At 38.2% G+C, this 25,019-nt stretch overlaps 3 protein-coding genes and 1 non-coding gene across 5 annotated transcripts; 1 reads left to right on the forward strand and 3 right to left on the reverse strand.

Annotated features, from left to right (window-relative positions):
• The first annotated feature begins 4,865 nt into the window (after positions 1–4,865).
• Positions 4,866–8,613, forward strand: LOC116251521 (serine/threonine-protein kinase-like protein CR4). The gene has a single exon (XM_031625840.2). It carries the CDS (start codon positions 5,177–5,179, stop codon positions 7,739–7,741), a length of 2,565 nt encoding a protein of 854 aa, XP_031481700.1. The 5' UTR covers positions 4,866–5,176; the 3' UTR covers positions 7,742–8,613.
• A 1,976-nt stretch (positions 8,614–10,589) lies between these two features.
• Positions 10,590–10,661, reverse strand: TRNAT-UGU (transfer RNA threonine (anticodon UGU)). The gene has a single exon. It is a non-coding gene; the product is annotated as a tRNA-Thr (tRNA).
• Positions 10,662–14,597: 3,936 nt separating this feature from the next.
• LOC116251084 (putative invertase inhibitor) lies at positions 14,598–15,794 on the reverse strand. Its single transcript, XM_031625155.2, has 2 exons — positions 14,771–15,794; positions 14,598–14,632 (listed from the first exon to the last, which is right to left on the reverse strand). The coding sequence occupies exon 1, from the start codon at positions 15,334–15,336 to the stop codon at positions 14,791–14,793; it is 546 nt and encodes a 181-aa protein (XP_031481015.1). The 5' UTR covers positions 15,337–15,794; the 3' UTR covers positions 14,598–14,632; positions 14,771–14,790.
• Positions 15,795–20,372: 4,578 nt separating this feature from the next.
• On the reverse strand, positions 20,373–24,467 carry LOC116249915 (uncharacterized). 2 transcript variants are annotated; one of them, XM_031623226.2, is made up of 2 exons: positions 23,899–24,448; positions 20,373–20,634 (listed from the first exon to the last, which is right to left on the reverse strand). In XM_031623226.2, the coding sequence occupies exons 1-2, from the start codon at positions 24,295–24,297 to the stop codon at positions 20,452–20,454; spliced, it is 582 nt and encodes a 193-aa protein (XP_031479086.1). In that variant the 5' UTR covers positions 24,298–24,448; the 3' UTR covers positions 20,373–20,451. The 2 variants fall into 2 exon arrangements, with proteins under 2 accessions (XP_031479086.1, XP_031479087.1); XM_031623227.2 differs by lacking the exon at positions 20,373–20,634 and adding an exon at positions 22,276–22,404 and having other exon boundaries at positions 23,899–24,467.
• Between the last annotated feature and the right edge of the window lie 552 nt (positions 24,468–25,019).

Here is a 25,019-nt window from a genome sequence, read left to right on the forward strand (position 1 = left end):
TGCTCACACCAGCCTATATGTAGTGGAGCAACTAAACCATATGCTCCCCTTTTATTGCAAAGTGATGGTATTCCTTGGATTGGTGCATTTTTATATCTTAGAAATGTACAAAACAGGATTGAAATTCAATTATGCTCTTCTTTCTGTCAAATAGTATAAAATTAATGTTTCGTATATAGTTTGCAAATCATATTTACCATGAGATTAAATCAAAAACTCAACGAAAAACCTACCCGGCCGGTTTACATTTCTTTGTCAGACATCTTTTCACCTTTTTAAAGAACAGATCATTGTATGCATTGAGGTTTCTTTGGCTTATAAGAGCTGTTTACAAAGTAGAGACCGGATTGGAAATGCTTTTTTTTTTTTTTTTTTTTTTGATGCTAACCTGCTGGAGAGAGATTACGCATGCAAAGTTGAAGGAGAACAACCTTTGGTGCTCAAGATGTTCATATCCCTTGGTGTAATCTTGAATCTCAGGCTCTTTTAACATGATTTAACGTGAAAGAGACAGAAAGTGAGATCAATACTATTACTTAAGAACTTTGATGGTTTTATAGTACACCGTTCAACTTGAGTAACTAACATATCAGATGAAAGAGGAATTAGATTATATTCATCTAGATGTTGAAATGCAATATCTTAATGCACACGCCCTCGCTGATCTGCATATGGTCTTCATGCATTAGTGTCGAAATTGCTCAAGTTTTGATTGAATAATAAAACAAATACATTTATTCCTTCTTTCTTATGAAATTTAAGCAGCTAAATGGACGACATTATTACTTAAGCATATTTTTACTGTTTCATAAACGATTGAGCGTCTTTTTCTTGTAAAAGTTTTGTGTTTAAGTGTAGAAAGCAGTTTAAGGATTTCTGGAGTCGTACCTTCGAAGAAAATGAACATGTCCCCGAATAAACTTCGGGAGTTTCTTTTTTGAAAATTTTTAAGAATTTATAAGGAAGTTAATTAAAAAGATTACTCATCATCATTTTCAACCTCTTTTAAGGCAGTAACCAAAGTTTCAGGTGGGGCAGTTGGAATATGCGAAATTAGGAGCTCCACCTTGGTGTGAGAGTGAGAAGGTTTGGAAAAAAAAGAATAATATATTAACATTAGTTGTCTATATATTTCATAACGATATTTACTCACCACGAAATAAAGAACCGACTTCGCTGGTGGTGGTGACTTGGTAAAAAAACAAAAAATAGTAATATCTCATTCTTATTCTTTTTCTTTTGAACTACAAATTAACTATAAGTTTAGAAAAAATAGCTTTAAACCGAGCTGTTTGATAAATAAAACAATTTGTAACTATTTTATATTGATGAACATGTATCAAAATTTGAAAAGGTTTATAAAATACATTGAACAGCTGCTTTGTTTGCCAAAATTCAAAGGAATTGCTGCACAAAACAAGGAAAAAAAGAAAGGGACCAATTAATTAAAAGGAAAGAGACAGAGGGGGCGGTGCCCCATGATGGGGGACATGATCTGACAGAGTAGTCAAGCAGACGATTTTACAAAATGGACAGTGCTCAATGATGCTCTCGTGGTGGGGCAAGGTGCCCACCTTCAGCACTACTGTTACTGTTCACCAAGCCTAGGTACTGGATCTATACGTATATCTTGAGCTATATTATTTATTATATGTATGGTATTATAATTAATTATGTTTATAATTTATTTTATATTAAAAACATATTTTTTAATGTTAATCATGTTAGGCTGGGCTGGGGCCAAGCCGCAATTATACAATGTGACTTGGTTTGAGCCCGACTGGTTTTGTGTAAGTGACATTTCATGCTTTTATAAGGAAGATCTTGAGATTAATGAAAAGGAAAAATAATGAAATTTTGTGGGGGCGGCGACCAACTTAGGGGACAAATAGAGCAAGATATTTGGAGTTCCTTGCTTCTTCTTTTTTGCTTTTCTTTTTTTGTGCTCATTTCAATAATAGACAAAGTTATATATGTCATGGGTGGATGAAAACTTAACTTTGAGCTGGGGGACTTAATGTGGCGCTTGATAATGATAACATAAATACTATGTTAATATTTTGTTAATCAGTTTAGGACATGGAAACCAAATATTCCATAAATATGCTTTAATCTTCGAGACAAAGTTATAAAATGATAAGAAAGTATTCCAACTACCAAACGTCCCCTAAGCTTCTTGGTAAGCATTAGACGGTAGCCAGCTAGGTAAGCTTCCATACACTTAGTCACATTCCCTGCAATGCTTTTTCCGACAATCGGGAAAAGGTTTTATCGATTCGAGAATGGTAGCGTGTTTGGAAAGCTGGCTTCTTTTCAGTACTTTTACCGTGCAATGGTCGTCGGTAAAAGTTAATTTTTAACGACGTTTGATTTGCGGACATCGGTAAAAGTAAAACTTCGACATACTTATGGCATAAGCACGTTAGACACATGCATGCATAAGCTAGAAAACAGCAATCCACTCTATAAGATGTATAATCTTCAAGATAAAAGATTTACCAAATTTAAGTGGATCGATCGACAATAGTTACACAAAGATTATCATCTTAAGGTGATCTTTTTTGTCGACGGATGCTCCTATTGCACTCGTATTCTCTAGAGGACGAGAACCAACTATGTAGCATCTTCACCCCCGCCTTTGCGGGATTTTATTACATTAATAATGCTCAGCTTTGCACATAAAACATGAATTTGAAAACTTCCAGCCCAACCAAGTGGCCAAATAAAAAAACCATCGACGCTAATATGGCCCTTCATCTGTCGCTATTGAGCAGTATAATACGTTTTACTTGTGGAGAATATACAATACATTTTAGACCGAGAAATTAGTGAATCCCAGAAGGCTAGGTCAAGGATCAAAACCAGACCCTTTAATTTTTTACTAAAAGAACATTTTAAACAGAATAACAACATCCTAATATGTTTATAAAAACCAATTTGATATAAAACATACTTTAATTTAAGTTGATTTTTACGAGAAATAGAGATTTCTCCGCTATCAAAAATTTGATGCTATGTGAGCCGATAAGCTTTTATCATAAAAAATACAATTATAATTAACTTAATATATGTTTCCCAAATACTTATTTTTCAAATAGCAAAAAAACACCGTTGCATTTAATCAGTCCGGGATTTGTCCCTGACCTAATAATTACCACCATTTAAACATATATCGATGATTTATATATGCACAGAAGAAAGTCATAGTCTGTACTTTGCTCATCCGCGTACGACTACCAACCGGCTGATGCTTTGGCTGTGCAAGCTTCTCAAATCTTCCAAAAGAAGAATCTAACTAAGTTTCTCAGCTACTTCATATTCGTCCTTTACCCACTTAGACTTCTCTTAACAATTAAATATCATAATCATTGTTCATAAATTTAATAAACATTAGTAATAATATCAATGATAGTAATAAAAATGACAACAATAGTGAACAGCCATTATAGTAGCAATAACCGGTGAAAGCAACCGTGCCTCATAATAAAAACCCCTCAAACATTTTGAGAAAATGAATTGCAGTTTATTGAATTTCAGTTATTTCTTCTACTATATCACCAAGATAAAATTTGTGGCGGCTCGCTAATTATTTATTTATTTTCTCAAAGTTAAACCTACTATGGGACTTGATTTCTCCCTTAAATTAAGTTTAATGAAGAAAAAATTATGTTAAATGCAAAAAATATTCTATTGGAACAGTTTTGTGTGTCTTTTTCTACTGAAATCCTGCAACGGATCAAGCAGTATAAAACAGGGTACAAAAGTTTTATGTTTAAACTTGTTCCTCGATCTTAAATTCGAAATTTTTAAATTTTAGCTTAGAGTATTTTTACCAAGCGGCAGTTCGTGTCTGTAGAGAAGTATAATGGAATGTCAATATTATTTTATGAGCTCAATAAATGCGAGGAGATGACAACAGTTTTTTTAAATAGAGTTTGCCAGTGCTGTAGAGATAAAATAATTAAAAACGCCTTAAACCTTCGTATCAATTAATGAAAAAGGACGGCTTTAAAAAAATATATGTCACCGTACTCACATGATCATTTCCATTTTTTTTATTTGCTTTAATTTTTATATGCAACACGAAAGAGGCCAATAATTTTCCCTTCTCCATATTTCCACTTGTTTTTTTTTTATATGCTCTAAAAAATATTTAATAACGAAACTTGCACGTAAGCTCCCTTATCATGGAGAAGACAAACTGAAGATATTCATAAAGATCCAAAAGTAAAAAGTTCAATTAAAAAAAAAAAGAGGAAGGGAAGAAGAAGCTTAGAGAACGCATAAAATAGATTGTTTCTGTAAACCCCCTCATTAAACCCAATATGTAAATACCCACTCAGTAAAATAAGAAATGACTTTTTGGTACCCATACAGCAGAGGACTCGGTCAAATGTAAATTTCTTCCCTGCTGCTAGACACAATCATTCGCCTTGCAACTTTGTTGAGCCTGGGACACTTTAGATTCAGAGTGTGACATGCAAGTTGAAAAAAAAATAATTGAAAAGTATGTAAAATAGGGCACCGATTTTCCAATTATCAATAATTAGATATTTTAATTTGAAAAAATAGTTTTAGCAAATTCCAACGTTTAGCTCCTTGCTTATAATATGTATTAAAACGGTCATTGTCTGACACTAAAGCTAAGCTGGGAGAAAAGATCGGGGTAGAATTTTATCTGCACAGAATCTAATTCTTTTCATCTCGGAGAAGCATTTTATATACATAAAGTTCCTCTTAGTTGTATTTCAATAAAAATAATGTTAAATTTCTCTCATGGAAAGGAATCTCGGATGATATATTCCTTCTTTTCTCAGGCTATGACTTGTAATGCCGTAATTCTGCAGACAATCTTATAAGATTTGTGCTTGGCCATGGATGATGATGTCTTTGGATAACTGCAGAGACGAGTGAATCTTGTTCCTTGCCTGCAAAAGCGAAGGACGAAGCTTTCATGATCTTCGGAGGGTCGGGTTCCAGTTTTGGGGGTTTCTGTGGAGGTGGCCAGTGTAAAGGATTTTCAGTAAAAAAGGAACTCCAGAGTTCAAAAACATCAGACCTTCATTTATTACCCCCACCAGTGGCATCCCCACAACTGAGACAACAGTTTAATGGCAATTAATGCCTCCCCACCATCAACCCCTCCTCTCTCTTCACACCCTCTTCTTCCCCGCCCATGTCTTCTCTACCCTCTCACCTGCAGAAGAATCATCCAAAGGCTCACTTTCCTCCTTTTCACCTCATTCTCACCATGTTGATTACAAAGACGCCAACATTATTCCACCTTCTTCAGGTTGTCATCTTGGTGCTGCTCTCCAACGAAGATCTCGAGGTTTCTTCCTTTGGTTCCATGTCGTCCATCGCCGTCTCGTATGGTGAGAATGGCCCGAGCTTCTGCAGCCTGAACACGGTTGATGGGTCTCGCTCAGTGAGGTGCCAAGGTGCTGATTCTGCCGTCGTTTACGCCACACCAGCGAGCCTCCCCTTCTTGGGCCTGACTGCAGGCGATGGCTTCGTGTGTGGGCTTCTAATGCACCAGCACCAGCCTTACTGCTGGGGAAACAACATCTACATACAAATGGGAGTTCCCCAGCCCATGAAACCAGGGGCTATTTACATAGACATCAGCGCTGGTGATCACCACCTGTGTGCTCTGAGAAGACCCACCTCAAGAAACTCCTCCATTGTTGATTGCTGGGGCTATAACATGACGAACTCCTACGGCTTTGGGGACGAGATCATGTCCATTACAGGTGGGTCTGGTTTCAATTGCGGGTTGCTCGTGAGGAATGGGACTGCGGTGTGCTGGGGAGACGAATCGGACAGTGGGGTGAGCAGCTTGATCCCGAGGAACGCCAGCTTCCATGGTGTTTCAGCTGGTGGGTTTCATGTTTGCGGCGTTTTGGCTGATGGGGGGTCGAGAGTTTTCTGCTGGGGGAGGAGCCTGAGCTTGGAGGGCAGCCATGGCGGCAGCAGTGGGGGAAACGTAGACCTTGTTCCCGATTTCCCTTTCCTCTCTGTTGTTGGTGGTAGGTTTCATGCCTGTGGGATCAAGGCCTATGATCATGGCGTCGTCTGTTGGGGGTTCAGGCTTGAACAGAGCACCCCTGTTCCGGATAACATGAGCGCTTTCGCCATTGCTGCTGGTGATTATTTCACTTGCGGTGTTCCCACTGCCAGTTCCATGAACCCCATCTGTTGGGGCGAAAATTTTCCGACTGGCCTTCCCCTGGCCGTGTCTCCGGTTCGATCTTCGGGCGACGACGGGAAGAGACGCAAGTGGTCGTCCTTGCGGACGCCGATTTTCCTAGCCGAGCTGGCCATTGCCGTCTTCCTGGTAAGCGCCGTTGCCTTAGCTGCCATACTTTATGTTAGATTCAAATTGCAGAAGGCTAGTGGCGCTGCGGAGTCGAAGAGGGGAAAGAGCTCCGTGAGCAGTTCTTTCCGCAAGAACATTGTGAAGGTTAAGCCCGACTTGGAAGAGCTGAAGATTAGGAGGGCTCAGCAGTTTGGTTACGAGGAGCTGGAGAAGGCGACCGATGGATTCAGTGATGAATCCCAAGTGGGCAGAGGCAGTTTTTCCTGCGTCTTCAAAGGGGTCCTCAAAGATGGAACCGTCGTCGCAGTCAAGCGAGCGATAATGGCGTCTGATCTGAAGAAAAATTCCAAGGAATTCCACACAGAGCTCGACCTCTTGTCGAGACTAAACCATGCCCATTTGCTTAATTTGCTCGGTTATTGCGAAGAGGGCGGGGAGAGGCTCCTCGTTTATGAATTCATGGCTCACGGTTCATTACATGAGCTCCTCCATGGGAAGAAGAAAGGGAAGGAGCCTCTAGACTGGATCAGAAGGGTCACCATTGCCGTTCAAGCGGCTCGAGGGATCGAATACCTCCATGGCTACGCTTGCCCTCCTGTGATTCATCGCGACATTAAATCTTCAAACATTCTGATCGATGAAGAGTGGAATGCCCGAGTCGCTGATTTCGGCTTGTCCTTGTTGGGGCCAACAGACAGCAGCTCCGCATTGTCGGAGCTGCCTGCGGGAACATTGGGCTACCTTGATCCGGAGTACTACAGGCTGCACTACCTCACAACGAAGAGCGACGTCTACAGCTTCGGCGTTCTGCTTCTCGAGATCTTGAGTGGGAGAAAAGCGATCGATATGCAATTCGAAGAAGGAAACATTGTAGAATGGGCAGTTCCTCTGATAAAAGATGGGAATCTTGAGGCGATTCTTGATGCGAGCCTGAAGCAGCCCGTAGAGAGCGAAGCATTGAGGAAGATTGCAAATGTAGCTTGCAAGTGTGTGAGGATGAGGGGGAAGGAGAGGCCTTCCATGGACAAGGTCACCACAGCCCTGGAGAGAGCTCTTGCTGTGTTAATGGGGAGTCCTTCCAACGAGCAGCCAATCCTCCCGAGTGAAGTGGTACTGGGCAGCAGCCGGTTGCACAAGAAAGCTTCTCAGAGATCTTCAAACCGATCTGCCTCAGAAATTGATATGGGGGAAGGCGACGATCAGAGGACCGAGTTCAGAGCACCGTCGTGGATAACCTTTCCTAGTCTGGCTTCATCACAGAGGAGGAAGTCCTCGGCGTCCGAAGCAGACATCGAGGGGAAGAATCCCGGGGGTAATGATCACATGAAGATTGTTGTCACGGGAGATGGATTGATGAGTTTGGAAGAAGAGATTGGGCCTGCTTCTCCTCAACAAGAGATCTTCTTGCGACACAACTTTTGACGAAGAAACAGCACAGTGAAAGTAAAGAACAGATAGCTGTAAAGAACAGATAGCTGCTTGTAATTATTGTCAGAGATTAGAAGATTTTTTGGCTTTTTCTCAAACTCTCTTGTTGTATCAGTATACGGTTGTTGTTAACAGTAGGTGTTTTTGGGGTTCTGTCCATATGCATAGCTGGTTAAGTTCAGTCTTCTTATGGATGATGGAGGTGATTCTTCATAATCGGTTGCTTTGCTGCAGACTGGTTAGCATTCAGAAAGCAAGATCAGTACATTATGCTTTTATTGAAGTAGTGGATGCCTCTGATTGTGGTTGGTAGGTGCCGTTGTCTACTTTTCTAGTGGCTAGTAAGAAATTCTTGCCAATTTGATGATTCTTGGATCCTCTTTAAATGAATGATAGATACTCCAAAGAAGTATGAAACAAGTCTTGGTTGGTAATCTTCCTTTGCTGTGATAGTGGCGTTTAATTATGTTCGCGACGTTTGGTGATTGTTTATGGTAATTGTCTGTTGCCTTTCATGAAAGGAGCCCTCCAAGAATAGATAGTGTAGCCATCCAGAGTAGCAAACTCCTTCTCTACGTTCTCTTCGGCTATTAATGGCGGGTTATTATCATGAGCAGCATATCGGGAGCAAGAAGAAGCAAAAATTGTGATTAGACTTTAGAAATTTGAAATATTAAATCATGTAATTGAGTCGCTAGATGTATTATGTTTAACAACCAAAAGATTAACGTTATATCTATAACATGGAGGGCGCCGACGAAATTTAAAGGTAATTTGTATTTATATTTGAAAGGTCTACGTGACACTTTAACTGAAATATTGTTTAGTGGATTAATATATCCTCGGCACTCTATTGTTAATTTTTATGGACAAGGCGTCATTATCTTGATTCGGTCATGCATCTCTCTTTTTCTCTCTCTAAAATCGAAACGCGGCCATCCATATAATATTTCGGCCCCCAATAAAAGAACAGCTTCTACTTCTTCTCCTTCTCTTACACAAAAATCAGCAGAAATGGGCCGATTCCCAATGTGAGCCGACATATTACTACTAAATAATTGAAATTGTTCTCTTATATAATGGGCTGATGCAATAATGTTATGGCTAATAGTTTAGAATTTTGGTACTTCATAGTGTTTACAAAGTTTTCTAATTCTTGATATATGTTTATGTCATAGAGTGCCCAATCAATTTGTGATCAACAGTGGTGGCTTCTTAAGGTATGATGCTTATATTTGGTTCAGCTTGTCAGTTAGTAGAGAAAATAAGACATGAACAAGATTTTCCAGCAACAGTTGATGGAGATAAGAAGAAATTTTGCATGATGCTCAAACTGTGCGTTTTACTTCTTTTTGCCTGTGCCATTCAAGCCAAAGCTGCTGTGGGAATCGCCAAGATATGAAAATGTGGTGCAATATTCTGCAGAAACCGCATTTTAGTTACTCCACAGGACCTCATCGTCGTCGACCTCCAGAGTGAAAAGAAAAAGTAAAAATGGAATCAGATTTTCGCTGCTCGGCTAACAGCCATTACCCTTTCCACTGTACCATTCCCTTCTCATGCTTCGAAGATTTAAAACGGGAATCCGCCATTGAATGATGGCTTACTAAGAAAAGCTCTCAGTTGAAAGCGCATCACTGAAACCAAAACAATCGTACCAAATATTTTTTTTGCCGACCGGGGCATGGTGCAGTAAAGAGTTCAAGGATATGTCTCTACCTCTAAATAGAGTGCTATTAAGGACATTGAAGTATTCTGGACAGATACAGATATCTCCTAATGTGTTTCTAAAACATTAATGCAATATAAATCATGTTTTAGTTCAAGCTATTTTTGCGTAAACAAAAATCTTTCTACCATCAAAATCTTGATGTTATATGAGTTGTTTATATTTTATTGTTAAAAGATATTATTGAAGTAAAAAAAAAAAAAAAAAAACTAGCTTGCTATATATTTCTCACCAAATCACTCTTGACATCATATTTATAAAGTTAGATTGCAAAAAAAATATTTTAATCATTAATTTTAATGAGTCTGCTTTTCGCCGTTATCCAAGTGGTGTATATTCTGAAAATCAATCAAATTTACCTAAGCTCCTAATGCTCTTATATTTTGAAAATCATTCAAATTTTGTTCAAAATATGAATTCAGATTTTGATATGAATGTAAAAATAGGATTCGGATCGTTGAATGGGATTACAGATTCACATTCAAATATGGTTTTTCTTTGTTAGGTTCGAATTCAAATTCAGAATACGTGAATATTCTAAAAACAGATTAAGGTTAACTGACATATCTGATATGACTCGAATCCAATACATTAATATTCCTATTATAGGGGAAATGGCTAAGGTCAAACGGACAATTTCACATATATTTAAGCTGATATTTAGCAAGTCAAGGAGACCTTTCCCCAATTTTGCGGCTATATCTCTTATCGGGAACTTTTTTTTTCCACTTTTTCTTCTAGAAAAATAAGTAAAGGGCACAATAAGTAAATACGGAAAGGCTGCAATGCATGAATATATAAATAAACAATTTTATATGGTTTTTATTATTATTGTTATTACTATTATAGTAGATGAGAACTTTCGGAGACGACATTTTGGGGAAGGTTAAATATTTCAACTCGTCGATTATTTGAGTCGAACTTAGTTGGGTCGAATAAATAGTATGTTTGCCAGATGACGCTATTAAAGAGATCTAAATTCTAAGCCCTTCGCCCGTTGATTATTTTGGTGATTGTCTCAATATCGACTTTAGAAAAATAAAGAGCAGAGGAGACGGAAAAGAAATTGATTACAATGGACAGACAAGGTTCGGAATGGAAAAAGTGAAAAAATGCCCCCACGCAGGATCGAACTACGGACCTTCAGTTTACAAGACTGACGCTCTACCACTGAGCTATAGGGGCAATGTTGTTCTGCATTAGTAATTATATGTATATGTGCGCTACGTACTACGTACCACAGGCCTGTCCATGAAACTTGGCTACACAGTGAGAGAGTGCTTCAAAAATTTATGATCATGAGAACAAGTTCCTATATGAGAAACCAAACTCTCAAAGAAATGACAGGAAAAAAATATGAACATGCCATTAATTATATTGTAATTATATAGCAGCCACCAAGACCAATCTTGAAACTGCGGCAAATTTAAGAAGGCCCTCAGCCAAAACACGCAGTTAAATCTTTCACCACATCTTACAAAAAAATGTAATTATTTTGCATTCTATGGTCGGAAATGCCACATTGAGATGAACAATTATCGACAATGTTGATGCAAAAACCTAGGGTGCAATCAAGAAAAGACAAGTCCTGTACCTTCTCTCAATGGATAAGTAGCCGATTAGATCAACTAAATTTTTATTATATAGTACGCAATCATCAAACAATATGCTAAAAACCAAGTCGATCAATATTTTATATGTGCCACCATCATTAGTTTGATCACCATTACCTTTTCAAGGCTTCATTTTCTTATTCAATGTGCATAAAATTGGTCTCGATTATTCAACCACTATATTTTCATCACATGATTACCTAAATCTTTATGCGTACTCACTTTTTTAGCTGGTCAATGAACTTGGATCTCAGACACTGTTAATCTTCAACTGGCCATACAAAATATGTGAAGCAGTTTAGTTGAATGTGAGAAAGCCAGTTCCAGTTCATGTTTGAGCTCAATTTTTTTTCAGTTTCGAGACGAGCCGAGCCTAGCCAAGCTCAAGCTAGCCAACTTGAGATGGACTCAGAACTGGAGCCGAGGTTTTGAGACTCTAGCAGAGCTCGAGCTGGCCGAACTCATTAACATCCCTACCAGTGCACAAACCTGCTGTCTCTGCTGCCATTAGTTGTCTTAAAATTCTTGAACCAATTACTCCATCTCCCAGACATGTTGACTCTTCATATCAGTGGTCAATTCTGTGGCAAGCTTATGCAACAATACTATTGCCCTATTTTTTTATTATAAACAAGTTAAATGTCCTAGTAATAAAACAGAATCTCATTTTCTAGCTCAACCGACTTCCAATTTGTCTTAATTTTTGTGTCTATGCAAGTGTGGACTAAACCCTACAATGACAATCATTGTTTACCTTAGAAACTGACCACATACCACAACTACCAAGTTGCAATAACATGATTAAAACTATATAATATGTGACATGATGGAGATAGTTTGTAAAGTTTCGGCGGCCACAACTCCTACTATATAGGAAAAATCATATTCTACCATATCAGTTGTTGTTGGATGGTTAAAAGTTAAAAGTCTAAAAAGTAAAAGGTCATTAACAAACAGGGGCAGAGCCAGGATTTTCTTGAGAGGCGGGCCGACAGTCCAACCTTTGGATCCGAATAGGGCCAAATTGAATTCAAATCCAAAAAATATATTGCGCAATTAAAAAAATTTATTTTTTTTCAATGTTTTTTTTTTCATTGGCCAGGGTGGGGCCATGGCCTAGGCGCCCCCCCTCCCTCCGCCCCTGTTGACAACCAGTAAGTTGTTACTGTTGTATGACCATATCCCAAAGAATAAGTCGAATTCATAAAACGTTGTCACATAGAGTTTCACGAATCTGCCCCATGGAACCATAACAACTTCTTGTTGTTACCAAATACCTTCTAAAAATACCATACATTGTAGTTGAAAACAAGGCTAGAGCCAGAAGTTTCTTGTTGCAGAGTCCGGACTATACTTTCAAATTTTTAACAAGGGTCTAAATATAATTTTTTATATTTTTTATATTGTTTAAACTAATATTTATAAAATTTACATGTAAAAAGCCATGGGCCCTGCCATCCCCCGGGCTAAAAACAATGATGAACTGTTATTGCACAGTAAATTACCATTGATGCTTTATTGACAACTATTTGTTAGCAATAAATTTTTGACTTTTTAGCCATCTTATATGTGAGTGTGTGATGCATGCATTAACAGCATCCATTACATTCATATCCAAACAAATTACATCAAAATCGCAATAGAAGATGGTTCTTTCTGTAGATCTGGATGCAACAACAATTGGATCAAAATTACCCAAAAAAAACTAGATTATACATGTGTAAGATCTAATAACAGATATATCGTACTTTCCTGATTAACGAAATATTCATCTCTAATTATATTTCGACTAGAGATTGAATTTGTGCTCTTCACATGTCTACCTAACAAATGAATGAGAACCTTAAATAAATGCATGATCAACAAGCAGATCCAAATCACGAACAAGTTTGTCAAACAAAACAAATCTGAATGTCTAAACATCTATATGTGACAACGAATACTAGATCCATCGATAATTTTCATCAATAACATGAATATAAATTTCAATTATATTTAGATGTTCATAAAGGACTGTCCAAACAGATATATGCAATAAGCTTATTTTGGTCAATTAGACTAATTGAATCGAGGCGGATCAAAACCTAAATAAAGTGATACTGATTATATATATGTAAATTTTAGTTTAACGTGTATAAAAAATTTTAAAAATTTTGTTTTGGTTTCTGTTAAAATTTCTATAATTTGTCCCTTGCAAGGAAAAATTTCCAGCTACGCTATGGGCTATGGTCCTTTTGCTTAAGGGTGGGCATCAGGCCGGGCCGGGCCCGATAGCCCGGGTCAGGCCCGTTTAAAAATAAAAAATAATTTTTTAAATATAAAATATATTTATTAATAATAAATATATATTATTAAAACAAAAAAATTAAAAAATATATATTTTTTAAACTTAAATGGGCCAAACCGGGCAGGGCCGGGCCGGCCTATCGGGCCCGGGCCCAGAAAATCCTGGCCCAACCTGGCCGGCCCAACGCCCACCCTTACTTTTGCTGAGCAAATGTGAACATGTTAATATTTTGAAAAACTTTAGCTTGGGTCATGCATAGATTTGATTAAACTAAGTAACCCCTAAACTTGGTCCACGTACAAATTATGAAAAATATTTAGCATGTTTATCTTTTGGAAAGTTTCACTTGTCGGTCGGTATGTTACCATGTTGTTCGTTTTGTTTTTCACCATATTTCTTTTACATAATGATTTATTAGTTCGTCTTTTGATATTGTGAACTCAAATCTACTGAATTCTAGATCGCTAAATACTAAAAATCAATTGTTGAAAATAATATAAACAATTGATATACCATAAAGTAGTCTTTCGGCAACTATTTTTCTGTAGTTATTTAATTTTTAGCTATTTGACAATAGATAGACTACAAAATATATATATATATATATATATATATATATATATATATATATATATATATATATATATATATATATATATATATATGTGCGCACGCGATAAATGGTGATTCTGGGTATGAGGAGGAACCTAATTTACTTTCAAACCTACATTTTTATTATTTAGTATTATTTGGTACATTTTTTCTCTTTATTTTCTCCCAACGATTGAAAAAACAAACAATCAAATGAATAAAGAGTTACCATATTTTATATATATATATATAATCCTGCTGACCAACAATCTTTATTGCGGCACTAAATCCAACTTCAAAATTTCGTGAAACTTTCCAAGCCAACGATAAGCTCTGAATGAGAGAGAGTGAACCGTGTCCATCTATACAATTACGAGAGAGGAAGGTCTTCTCAAAATCGTGTCGAACTTTCAACGGTAGGAAGCAACAGCTATTGCCAACCAGGGTGAACCAATTTACTGTGACAGTGGGACATAGCTTCAGACGCGGCAGAGCAAAAATATGATAAAGCTCTTCAAATCAGCTCGACGCACACCACTTCCGCTTTGGCGGTAGAGTGTCAGAGATTTTCTTTACTTCTTTTTTCCTTGTGAAGCCACTTGTCTGGTTGTTCCCCCATGAATTTACCAGTGAAAATGAAACAGTTTTTCTCATTGATCAACGCGCTGGCGCGATCATCACCGTTCAGAAGTGCCAGCACCAAAAAACCAAAAGCAAATTAACGAAAGAAGGAGAAATATTCATAAGAGAATAATCATATATGCGCAGCTCTAGATTAATCAACAATTTGGCAAAACACCAACCAAGAAAGAACACAGAGATCTCAGCCTTGATACCCAGTGAGCTTGAGAATGGAGAGAGCAAGCTCCCCAAGTTTCATAAGGTCCTGATTCTGCTTCGCCAGAGGCGGCGAGTAGATCTTCTGATCATCGCACCCAACCACGTTGACGATGGACTCGGCGATGGCGGACCGCACCTGAGCGTAGGCCCTCTTCCTCAGCTGATCCACGGCGAAGCGCAGGCTGATGAGCGCGTACGAGTACATCTCCTCACATTTTTCCAGGTAATCGCTCAGCGGCGTCCCCCATCTCGTCCTTTGGAAAAGCACGTTGATGAGGTAGAGCGTGGAGGTGGCGTTCCTGATCCCCAGTGTCACGGTGATGTTCTCCAAGCCCGCGAGGTCAGCACTGTAGCTTCCGTTCACGGCCTGAAGCGTGGTCAGGCAGAAATCGAAATCGTCCGTTTGCCGGCAAGTCCTCTTGATGAGGTCCAGGCCTTGGCTCTTCACATACTGTAGCGATGTGAGCGGGAAGAGGAGGAAGAAGAAGATCGTGTGAGGGATCGGTATTCGTTGTCTTTGATTTCTCATTCGAGATAGAGAGGAAGATTTCGGGGCAACTGGATTTCAGAAGGAAGGTGATGGAAACGGAGATTTAGAGTTGGGACATGAATCATAGTAGGCTAAATAGACACGAGTCAGTCGTTCCAAACCAAACTAGGCCTACGGCAAAGAGCCAATAACTCTTACCACAGCAAGCCTCCACTGTCACCATTTCCTTTGCCGGAGAAGATGACAAGTGATTTCTAAGATCTAAGCCCTCGTTCCTGTCAAGGACAAGATCTCTCGCTCTCTCCCTCTCGTTCAGTTCGCACCAAAGTGAGCTCCTTAACTCTTCGTGTTCCCACCGATTGGTCTACTGTAAAGGAGGGTAAGCCTCTGAAATAAGAATCCTTTTTCCGGCTCTCTCGTGTTGACCACCAAATGAAGGAGAATGATATAGAGGCGAGCCCCCAAACTCTCCCATAGAAGAGGAGAGAGACTCCATGGCTACCGAACCAAAGTGGTTGGACGATAATTACTGTCAGTGAAAAGGGTCATGCAGGACGTAAAAGCAGCGAGACTAACCTTTTGTTGGAAGCGAAATGAAAACAGAAGAATACCAAAAATTTTTAAAGAATTTAAAAATTGGCAATAGCTATGGGTTAGAACCCAGTGATCTTGCTGAGGGGGGTTCAGCTTGATGGGCCGCATGATTAAGAGCCTCAGCATTAAATATAACATGTTTTAAATTTAAATGCGACAGTAGTTAAGATCGTGATTCAGCCATTAAGAAGGTGTTTGATTGGTTTGATCTAAGTCGTTAGGATTAGAACAGTCGATTTAAGATCACACCCTTTTCTATGATCTTAAATTATAAAAACTTTAAGTGAGATTTTAGTTCTAAACTAAAATAATTAACTGCATGGTATATCAAACTCACATCATATTAATGAATTTCAAATACGAAATATTCAAACGCCCTCTAATGGCTTGTTTGGATGGAAGGAGAGGAGAGTGAAGAAAAGAAAAAAAAAATGATAGAGGTACCTGTGTTGTGTTTGGATGGTTTATTAAGGATGAAAGAAATGCAAGGAAATCTCTTAAATGTGTTTGAAAGGAAGGAAAAAGAAAGGAGTAGAGGAATGAAAGATTGTCTCGTGTAATTCAAATCCCTTCAAAATTGGAGAGGTTTTGATGGAAAGTAAAGATATTCATTCCCTTCCCTCTCCTCTCCTTTGCCTCCCCACTTATTAATCACTTCCTTTCATATCTTTATCATTCATTAGTGTCTTTTCATTTCCCTCCATTTAAAACAAGCTGTAAAGAAATCATTTTTTTTAAACAAATATACATACAGAAACTAAATCCAATACAAAGATGTCTTAAAATATGTTAAAAATAAGTAGAATTTGATGACACGGGACACTTATAGTGTGACCAAGAGGAGTTTTTCGTCAATTCCTCGAGGGTATGAGGTTTACTTTTATCTCGAGGTGATTTCAACTTGCATATCAATGTCTGTCAGTTTTATAACATAACAAATTGACGCTCTAGAAAAAACTAAAAGCAAAGACGGACTGCCTACTAACCGCTCCTATCTGTTGTGCCAACCTCCTCTTCCCCTAATCACACATAACACTTATGTATCAAACAAGATACCGGCGGACTGGATTTTGGATTGAGGCCATTCAAGTGTAAAAGTGAGGCTTCGTTTTCCGTGGGCTCCAAAGATTTACATCTCAGGTCACTGACGTGCTTGTCGGTGGATCTGTGGGTGCATTCATCCCAACCCATGTGATCCTCTTTTAGGTGAGCAGAAATAAGGACCCCGTTTACTGCCCCCACCATCTTCGTACACTCGCGTGTCCGTTTAAGATTACCACTTTCCTGCATCTTTTGCGACGGTTATAAGTGTCTTCATGCATGTCGTCATCACTTCCCGACATTCCCACGGTAAAACTTCACGGAGAAAAAACCTGACGCGCCAAAAAGTAAAAGCACAAGTGTTCCCGGAATTTCAAGACCTTATCGGGATGATCTTACCTATCATATGAGATTGGACCAGTGAATTGATAGGAGTGGGCATATGTATACCTGTACCCTGATCAAATTCGGATCGTTTTATTTATATCCGAACTGAAATCCAAATTTTGAATCGGATTTTGTCAATTTTCAAAATTTAATAATCTTAGATACAGGATATTTGTTTAAAAATGAATTCAATTCGAACCCGTATCCAAATCCGATCGGATATTTATGCATATCCGAATCCGACCGGATGTCATTTATTAAATCCAAATCCGACCGGATTTCTTAGTTAGATATCAAATTTTTTTTTTTTTCATATCCGATTTTTTCGGGGATATCTGATTCAGATCCGATATATTAACATCCCTACTTAGCACAGTAATTTTGAATTCCTGACAACAGCTCACACTTCAAGAAAGTTGGAGACTTTGAAGCCTTCATCAATCGGTGAAGATGAGAATCCAACAAAAGTGGGGGCTTGGAGTTTTAGGAAGCATGTGATTTGGTAAAAGAAGTTCAGCAAAGCAAAGGGCAGTGATTAGGTACCAAAATAAAAGCACACGGACCTCATGGATCAGTACTATTGGAAGCACTTTGGGGACAAAAGACGAAGACAAACTTGGAATCCTTCAACTGCAAGAAAATGTGTGATCACTTCAATTGTTGCTATAACAAGCTGAAAAAGATTCTTATTTCTTTGACCCAAAGCGCTCATGCTCATGTTCTTTTAAGTTTTCTTTTGTGTGGATTGTAGACTTAGGCACAGTAAACAACATAAAAAGGCTGCAACATGTATGTCCAGTACCGAAAGATACCAACCAAAAGAAAATCATTGTTCTTTTGTAACAATTGTAAAACGAAAGTGCAAACGGTTGGAACCAAGTTAGGTTTTAATAAGAAGGACATTCTTGATCAAGCACAATATGCTCAATGATTTACAAACTTAGCGCAGTTTTTCTTCTTGTTTTTGCTTTTTTAACCTTGAATTGTAAACTTGTATTTCGAGACATTTTTTCGTAGACATCTTTTATTATAAAATTTTATTTTTTTATTTTTTGCTTCTTAAGAAATCGTTCCTTTATTTTAGGTATCGATCTAATTATCCAGATTTAAGATAATGATTTTTTTTCTCTTCTTTCTTCCATTAATATTGTGAACACAAATGTCACCACACATGCTCGTCTCAGGCGTATCGAAAAAAGAGATATTGGTCCATCAAATAGGGTCTTCTGGCGTCTCTCACGAGGATTGGAATCTCCAGATATGAGTTTGTGTGATTGGAAAATCAAGAAGAAAATTATTTGGTAAGTACAGGGACGGCACATTCTTTGCAACTTACCAACTCTGAAATCATTAGGCCTTTGAATGTAGTGGGAAGATATATTGCACCTTGTTTCATTTGCTTTCTTCCATGATGGTGCTTGTGCTACTTATGTTGACTTGATCCTCTACAAGTTTGAGGCTTTTGTTTTGATTGTTTTTTTTACATTGCATGAGTATAACAGAGAATCAACATAAGAAAATGATTTTCTGAACAATTCAATAAATTGCATGATAAAAGAGATATAAATAGATCATCAACTGTTAGAATTCTTCAAAACAATAGCATTGAAGAAAAAGGGAAAAAAGGACATTAATGAAGATGGGTTAGATCTATGATGGCACAGCAAGCTTAGCCAATTCAGGTCAAAGAGACTAATCACTGACTTTAATACATATACCAAATTAAGTTTACAAAATCAGTCTCCTCATCTCTTTATGAATAATGAAAAGGTAAATTATTTGACATAAAGAAGAGGCTTTTATTGCTATTACCTATCACACTAAAAAACAAAAAAATGTGCGATACGCTCTCTTGCCCCAAGAAAAGAGTGGAAGAAAACTATGTACTGACAATGTGATCTCTAAAAGCTCAAGAAAGTCAATGACCTTATGATTCTTAACCTTTCGCTATACAGGAAGGTCATTAGAAATAAATCAACTCTATATAAAGAAATGCGAAAAGATCCATTGGGAAATATAAAACTCGCCTAATTGAAAAGAATGCACTTAGAAGGCACAGACTATGAAGAAAAAGTTTCTCAGTAGTCAAGATGACTTTTATTTGTCTAATAGTATCAATCACCTTATATTTAAATTAACAAGTACACCAAATATAAATTAGGAGAACTTTCCTCGATAGTACCTAATGAAGAATATATAGAACAATTAAAGATGGTTGTTGCCTAGGTAAAGACTGTAAACTTTGCAAGCCAAAACAATCAAATGTATGAGTTTAAACAATTATTCAAAAAATGGTATTTGAGATTTCCATGTAACAATCATGAAGAATGAGTCCGACATAATCCACGAACTTGACTGCTATGTTTATATAAAACACTAAAAGAAGAGTTTTGTATTTGTCTCTTACGCGTACTTGATATATTATAGGGTGGTGATAATTTAGAGTTATTAAAGTTCATGAAAGACTAATTGTCCATTTATTTTAAGTTGAAAAGACATGAGTGAAACAAGTTCATACTCAAAATAAAAATAAAGAGATTATTCAAAAAAAATCTTATTCTTTTACAAAAGTCAAATATCAAAAAGGTTTTGGATCATACTCCACAAAGATGAAAAAGTTTGTTGTTTCTACTTGTGTCCGGTTTAACTACCTGAGTGGAGCATAACCTATTTATCAATATTCCCTTCCTTGTTTTGGTCCAGCACACTCCCATCCCATGTAACTGGTTGGACTTGTGGCTTTTGATCCAGCACACTTGTCCATGATTTTGGGAGATACAATTCATACATTTCAAATATCCTTTGAGATAGTCCAAGCCTTAGACCTAGGAGAGTACTAAATGCGGTAATTCATAGGCAAACGAGTATTGTACTCGCTTGTTGCAGGACGATCAACAAAGCCCTGCTAATCATTGAATGTGGCATTTATCAGTTTCATCTTGCAGAAGTGGCCGCAGTAGACATTCCAATCTTCAGTCTTAAATAAGCTGTAGGTAACAAGTGGCTAATTTTACTGGCACAAGAATAATTTGTATCAGCAAGGACAATACCCATGACAAGGGAAGCCACTGAACTTTTTGACTTCTCCTTTTTGATTCATTTGAATGACAACAAAAAATGTTGCAGTTCACATCATTTACATAGCTTTAACTTTCTGAAGAAAGGAGAAACAGTAGACTTGGGGTATGGTTTGGTGGCCAGACAGGTGGGAAAGTTTTCTGGCTGTTCAATCCACAACTTATAAGCAATGCCAGCAGCCTTGAGTTTTTCTGAGAGGTTCACGAGTTGGACTTCTCCTTTGACCTCAAGGGTTACCTGGTTAATCACAAAATGCTGTCAGAAGCTGCCCAAACCTCTTAAAATAGAAAAACAAATATTCCATTAACGCCAACAGAATGTATAACCTATTTGTTTTCCCTAGCAACAAGCAAGCGTTGGGGAAACAGGATTAAATATCCCCATGGCATATCCAGAAGCATCCAAGCGTGCAGCCTAAGAGAGCAAATGGGGCTATACAAGAACAAAGCAAGCAGCCTCGGAAAAGACTAATGATTTCACAGGAAATGCAACTTCCCATTGACGTGAAACTGCATGAAACAAATAACTTCCAGCCTAAAAAAAATTTCTTCATGTTCAGAAAATGAAGATCGCTTGCTTCTGCAATATAAGTGTTATTTTGATGCAGGGGCAGCTCTTGTGGGAACATGGATTTAGGTAAGTTAACCTAAAGAGAGTTGAACTGCATTCATCATTTGTCTTATGTTCAAATGAATTGTTGATCTAACAAGAACGGGACCAAAATCCAATACCTTTTCTGTCCCAAAATCTTTTTTGTATGAAATTCCGTAGCAGAACATTGCACATGATGAACAACAACTATGAAAAAAGCTGTGGCTTAAAGTGCAACCTATGATGTCAAACCAGAGACTAGACTAGATGCCTAGTTGAACCAGGAGTACCCCCTGGCAATCAAGCTGTTAGAGACTAGTTGACTAAACGTGACTAGGGCAAGTAGCTGTGATGCCAAGTTGTTGACCTGACCAGGGAATTTTATTACCCGCCATAAAAAATAGCTTTTATCAAATTCTTTTCCCTTCCTTTGAACTGTCTATTTTATGTTTCCTCTTGTAACATGTTTAACTCTCTCTCTCTCTCTCTCTCTCTCTCTCTCTCTCTCTCTCTATATATATATATATATATATATATATATATATATATATATGTATAGAGAGAGAGAGGTAGGAATACACAGAATATACAGAAAATATATATGGATACACAACTATAAAGTTCCATCATTCATCTAATTTGAACAGCTACACACACACGTGTTGTGCCTACAAATGATATATACTTCAAATACAAAAAGAAGTAAACGACATATGGTATATGTATGAACAACAATTTATACATGAAAAGAGGACACTATATATGCTTTAGAAGTATATATACCACACACACACACTCCAATGTAAGTATACATAAGAAATGAGTTAAACCAGTATCATTTTTTGAGTGGTTTTTCAAATCCCCTCTCGTATGTTCTACCAATCTAAGGTTGGGAAGGATGGAGAGGAAAAAGGAGAGAAGATTGGAAAAGAGAAAGAGGAGCTCAAAGTGAGACTATATATTCTTTTGGGTGTGTAGGTTTTTGTATCTTCTTATTGAATCTGTTTTAGTCAACCAACTTGGACTACCCAAACTGACTAGTCCTTGATAAACATTTTGTTGGCATTGACAGACCTGTGTCTAACTTCCCATATCGATGGGGTAAGAGTGCAATAAATAATTGAATTGCAAGTTGCAAAGGAAAATACAAATGTACAATATCGGATAGAAGATGCTGAAACTATGAATGTGCAACCCAACTCAAGATGAATGATTTCTTAAGTTTGGCATGAACTGTTCCCCCCTCCCCCACCCCCCCATCCCACCATAACGAAAAAAGATAAAAGAAAAGGAAAATACACACACATTTGGTGACCAATTTCATGGAAACAACAACTAAACAGGACAAACATGCTATCAAGATCCAGAAGTTGAAATATTCCTTCGCCATCTCCTGCACATTTTTAGAAAGAGCCCCTGCAGTGAGATTTTGCACTTATCAGCAGGAACATAAGAAGACTCCCAAGCCATGAGCTATGCAACATAGTCACAAAACCATTGCATACATGAAAATTGGGAAATATTCTGAAAAAGAAAACAGTTAATAGCTAACATTGGGAGAAAAGGAACCAGCACGAGTGAGTTCTCATCATATTTAGAGGCACCTTTGGCTGAGTGCTAGCCAACTGGGAAGCACTCAGCCAGGACTCTCATTGTGCACAAGGCTTAGTGACCTTGGACAAAGGAGAAGGCATAAATGGCCATGCTCGCAGAGTGCCAAGGCTCCCTTGGCAATGCTCAGGCAGCTCTATCACGTGTTGTGATGCTCCTCTTGGCTGCAGATGGGGGCCACATGCCCCTCAGCCGTCAACTGTCGATGAGGGGTGTGTTAACCCTCAGAAAAAGAAAAAAGAAAATAACTAAATTATCCCCAAAACTCATTCAACTAAAGTCTAGAACATCAATGGCACATAAAAAGCTTGGCTCCCTTCATTGAATCAAGCTCCTAATCACCCTCCACAAATACAAAATCAAACTGAAGGAGACTTGCGGTGCTTTGACAGTAGTATGCCGGCTGCATTGTGGAGGAATATAGGACTGGTCGGCTAGATGGGGCATATTCGACCATGATAAAGAGGTGAAAAGCGGCAATAAACACGGGATTTTGTGTGGTCAAGGTGACGAGATAAATTCCTGAAAGCGTACAAGAAGAGAGCCACCTGAGGCCAGAGAGATCATCTTCTTTCCGAGCTTCCTGAGGCACGATCGATTTAACAGGCAGCAAAAGGGAGCTTTTTCATTTGAATTATGGTATAAACTTTAAAGATCAGCATCCATTTCGAGCCAGAAATGTTTAGAACGGGAATTAACAAACAGGAATGCAGCATTTGTTGGTTCTGCGATGGAATCCACGCATACAAACATGAAACGAGGTGCTTATGCAGGCACCAGTTACAGGAAAATGAAAGAAAAATAAATGTGAAAAAAAAATAAAAGGATCTAAACTATTTACCCCTATGCACCTAAACAAGAAAACAACATCTCAGACATAGGAATGTCTTGACCAGCAGGTTTTCCAGGGATATTTAGAAGCGCTTTAGCTGCAGGAAGGAACAACTCAGATAACAAAAACTCGTCCAGGAAAAAGGATCAGCATAACAATATCGATCAACCAACACAAAAAAGAACCAAATAAAGTTACAGCAAATCAGAGCTAAAAATAACTATTTTTCTGAAGGACGTACCCTGTCTGGAGAACCTGGATTTTATTTGAAGTATAAACCTCATAAGTTCCATATTCAAAATGAATTATACGAAGGATGGAACAAGGAAAACAACTAAACAAAAGAAAACGCACATTGGTGCACCGTGGTCCTAATGACAGATATCCAGATCAACAACAAACAAGATGGAAAAAAAAAAAAAAACCAATGGGGGCAGCCTTCGGTACGGAATCAACAAGGGGCTCACCTTGTGCATGGAATCTAAATTGGTTGGTGCACAGTATTTAGCAGTATGCTCGTCATCCTTGTGCAACCAAATGGCGGAAACTGAAGCATGGCAGCCTTGGGTGACCACACTGCCAAGAGGCCAAGTGTCTATGAGGTCCCTCCTCAACACCACATACTGAATAATGACTTCATCATCCCCTCCCTTCCCTTTCTCCCTCTCCCCATCGTTCTGTGCCCCATCTCCTGAACGAATCTCTTGCGGGGAGCCTTCAGTATTAGCCATGATAATAGGCCTGGACGGCAAGACAGCACAGAACCCAAATTTCCTGGATTGAGTGAGAAATCTTGGAGATGCAGAGGAAAGAGAGAAAGGCCAGAGCAAGGGCCTTGGGATTGTGGGGAGCCGCAGCAGCAGCATCGTACTCTCCTTCTCCGCTAGAGGAAATGACGTTATTATCCCTCTGCTGGGGATGATATGAATCGGACCTTCGTCGGGTGAGGATCAGTCAACGATTCAACATGGTCTTCCTGCGGTGGTTTGTGGCAAGGCCGGAGAGCGAGCCAGACGACCGCCACGGTTTATCTTTGGCATCGGCCCATCTTCAAACCAAACGGCAGGAAGCCAGGAACTACTGTCGATTTCAACCTTTACCAGAGGAACGAACCTAATAAGATTTTGACCGGAACCGGAATTCAAGCTTAAACATTTTAAATTGAATGTGGACCCGAATTTGACAAGCAATCAGGTCTAGATTCAGTCAGCCAAACCACACATTGAGTCCAAATCCAAGTCCACTTAAAATTTGGACTCAATTTCTTTTACCGATTCTGACTGAATAGATTCAACTCATTTTCTTTTAGTGGATCTGACTGAATAGATTCAGTTTCATTTACGGAATTTTGGTGAATTGGTATAAAGAGTTGTTAACTTGGTCTGCATATAAAGAGAGGAAGCCGCACTCTTTTTTTGGACTGTTGTTCTTTTGGTCAAGACGCTGGTCACTTAATGTAGAATCCCAAATTCATAGTCAAAAATATAATCATAATGATATTTTATATAGATTAGATTTTACGACAAGATCAATCTGCATCGTTTTTCTTTATTGCTGGATAGGACCCTTTTAAAATGCCATATACATA

Source organism: Nymphaea colorata, chromosome 3, assembly GCF_008831285.2.
Source record: "Nymphaea colorata isolate Beijing-Zhang1983 chromosome 3, ASM883128v2, whole genome shotgun sequence".
Classification (NCBI taxonomy): domain Eukaryota; kingdom Viridiplantae; phylum Streptophyta; class Magnoliopsida; order Nymphaeales; family Nymphaeaceae; genus Nymphaea; species Nymphaea colorata.

Excerpts from the sequence above, each read along its gene's own strand:
- LOC116251521 (XM_031625840.2), top strand. The coding sequence starts at position 5,177 with ATGTCTTCTCTACCCTCTCACCTGCAGAAGAATCATCCAAAGGCTCAC.
- LOC116251084 (XM_031625155.2), bottom strand. The coding sequence starts at position 15,336 with ATGAGAAATCAAAGACAACGAATACCGATCCCTCACACGATCTTCTTC.
- LOC116249915 (XM_031623226.2), bottom strand. The coding sequence starts at position 24,297 with ATGCTGCTGCTGCGGCTCCCCACAATCCCAAGGCCCTTGCTCTGGCCT. Across the intron at positions 20,635-23,898 it reads ATTTAGATTCCATGCACAAG|GTAACCCTTGAGGTCAAAGG; the intron begins GTGAGCCCCTTG and ends GTGATTAACCAG.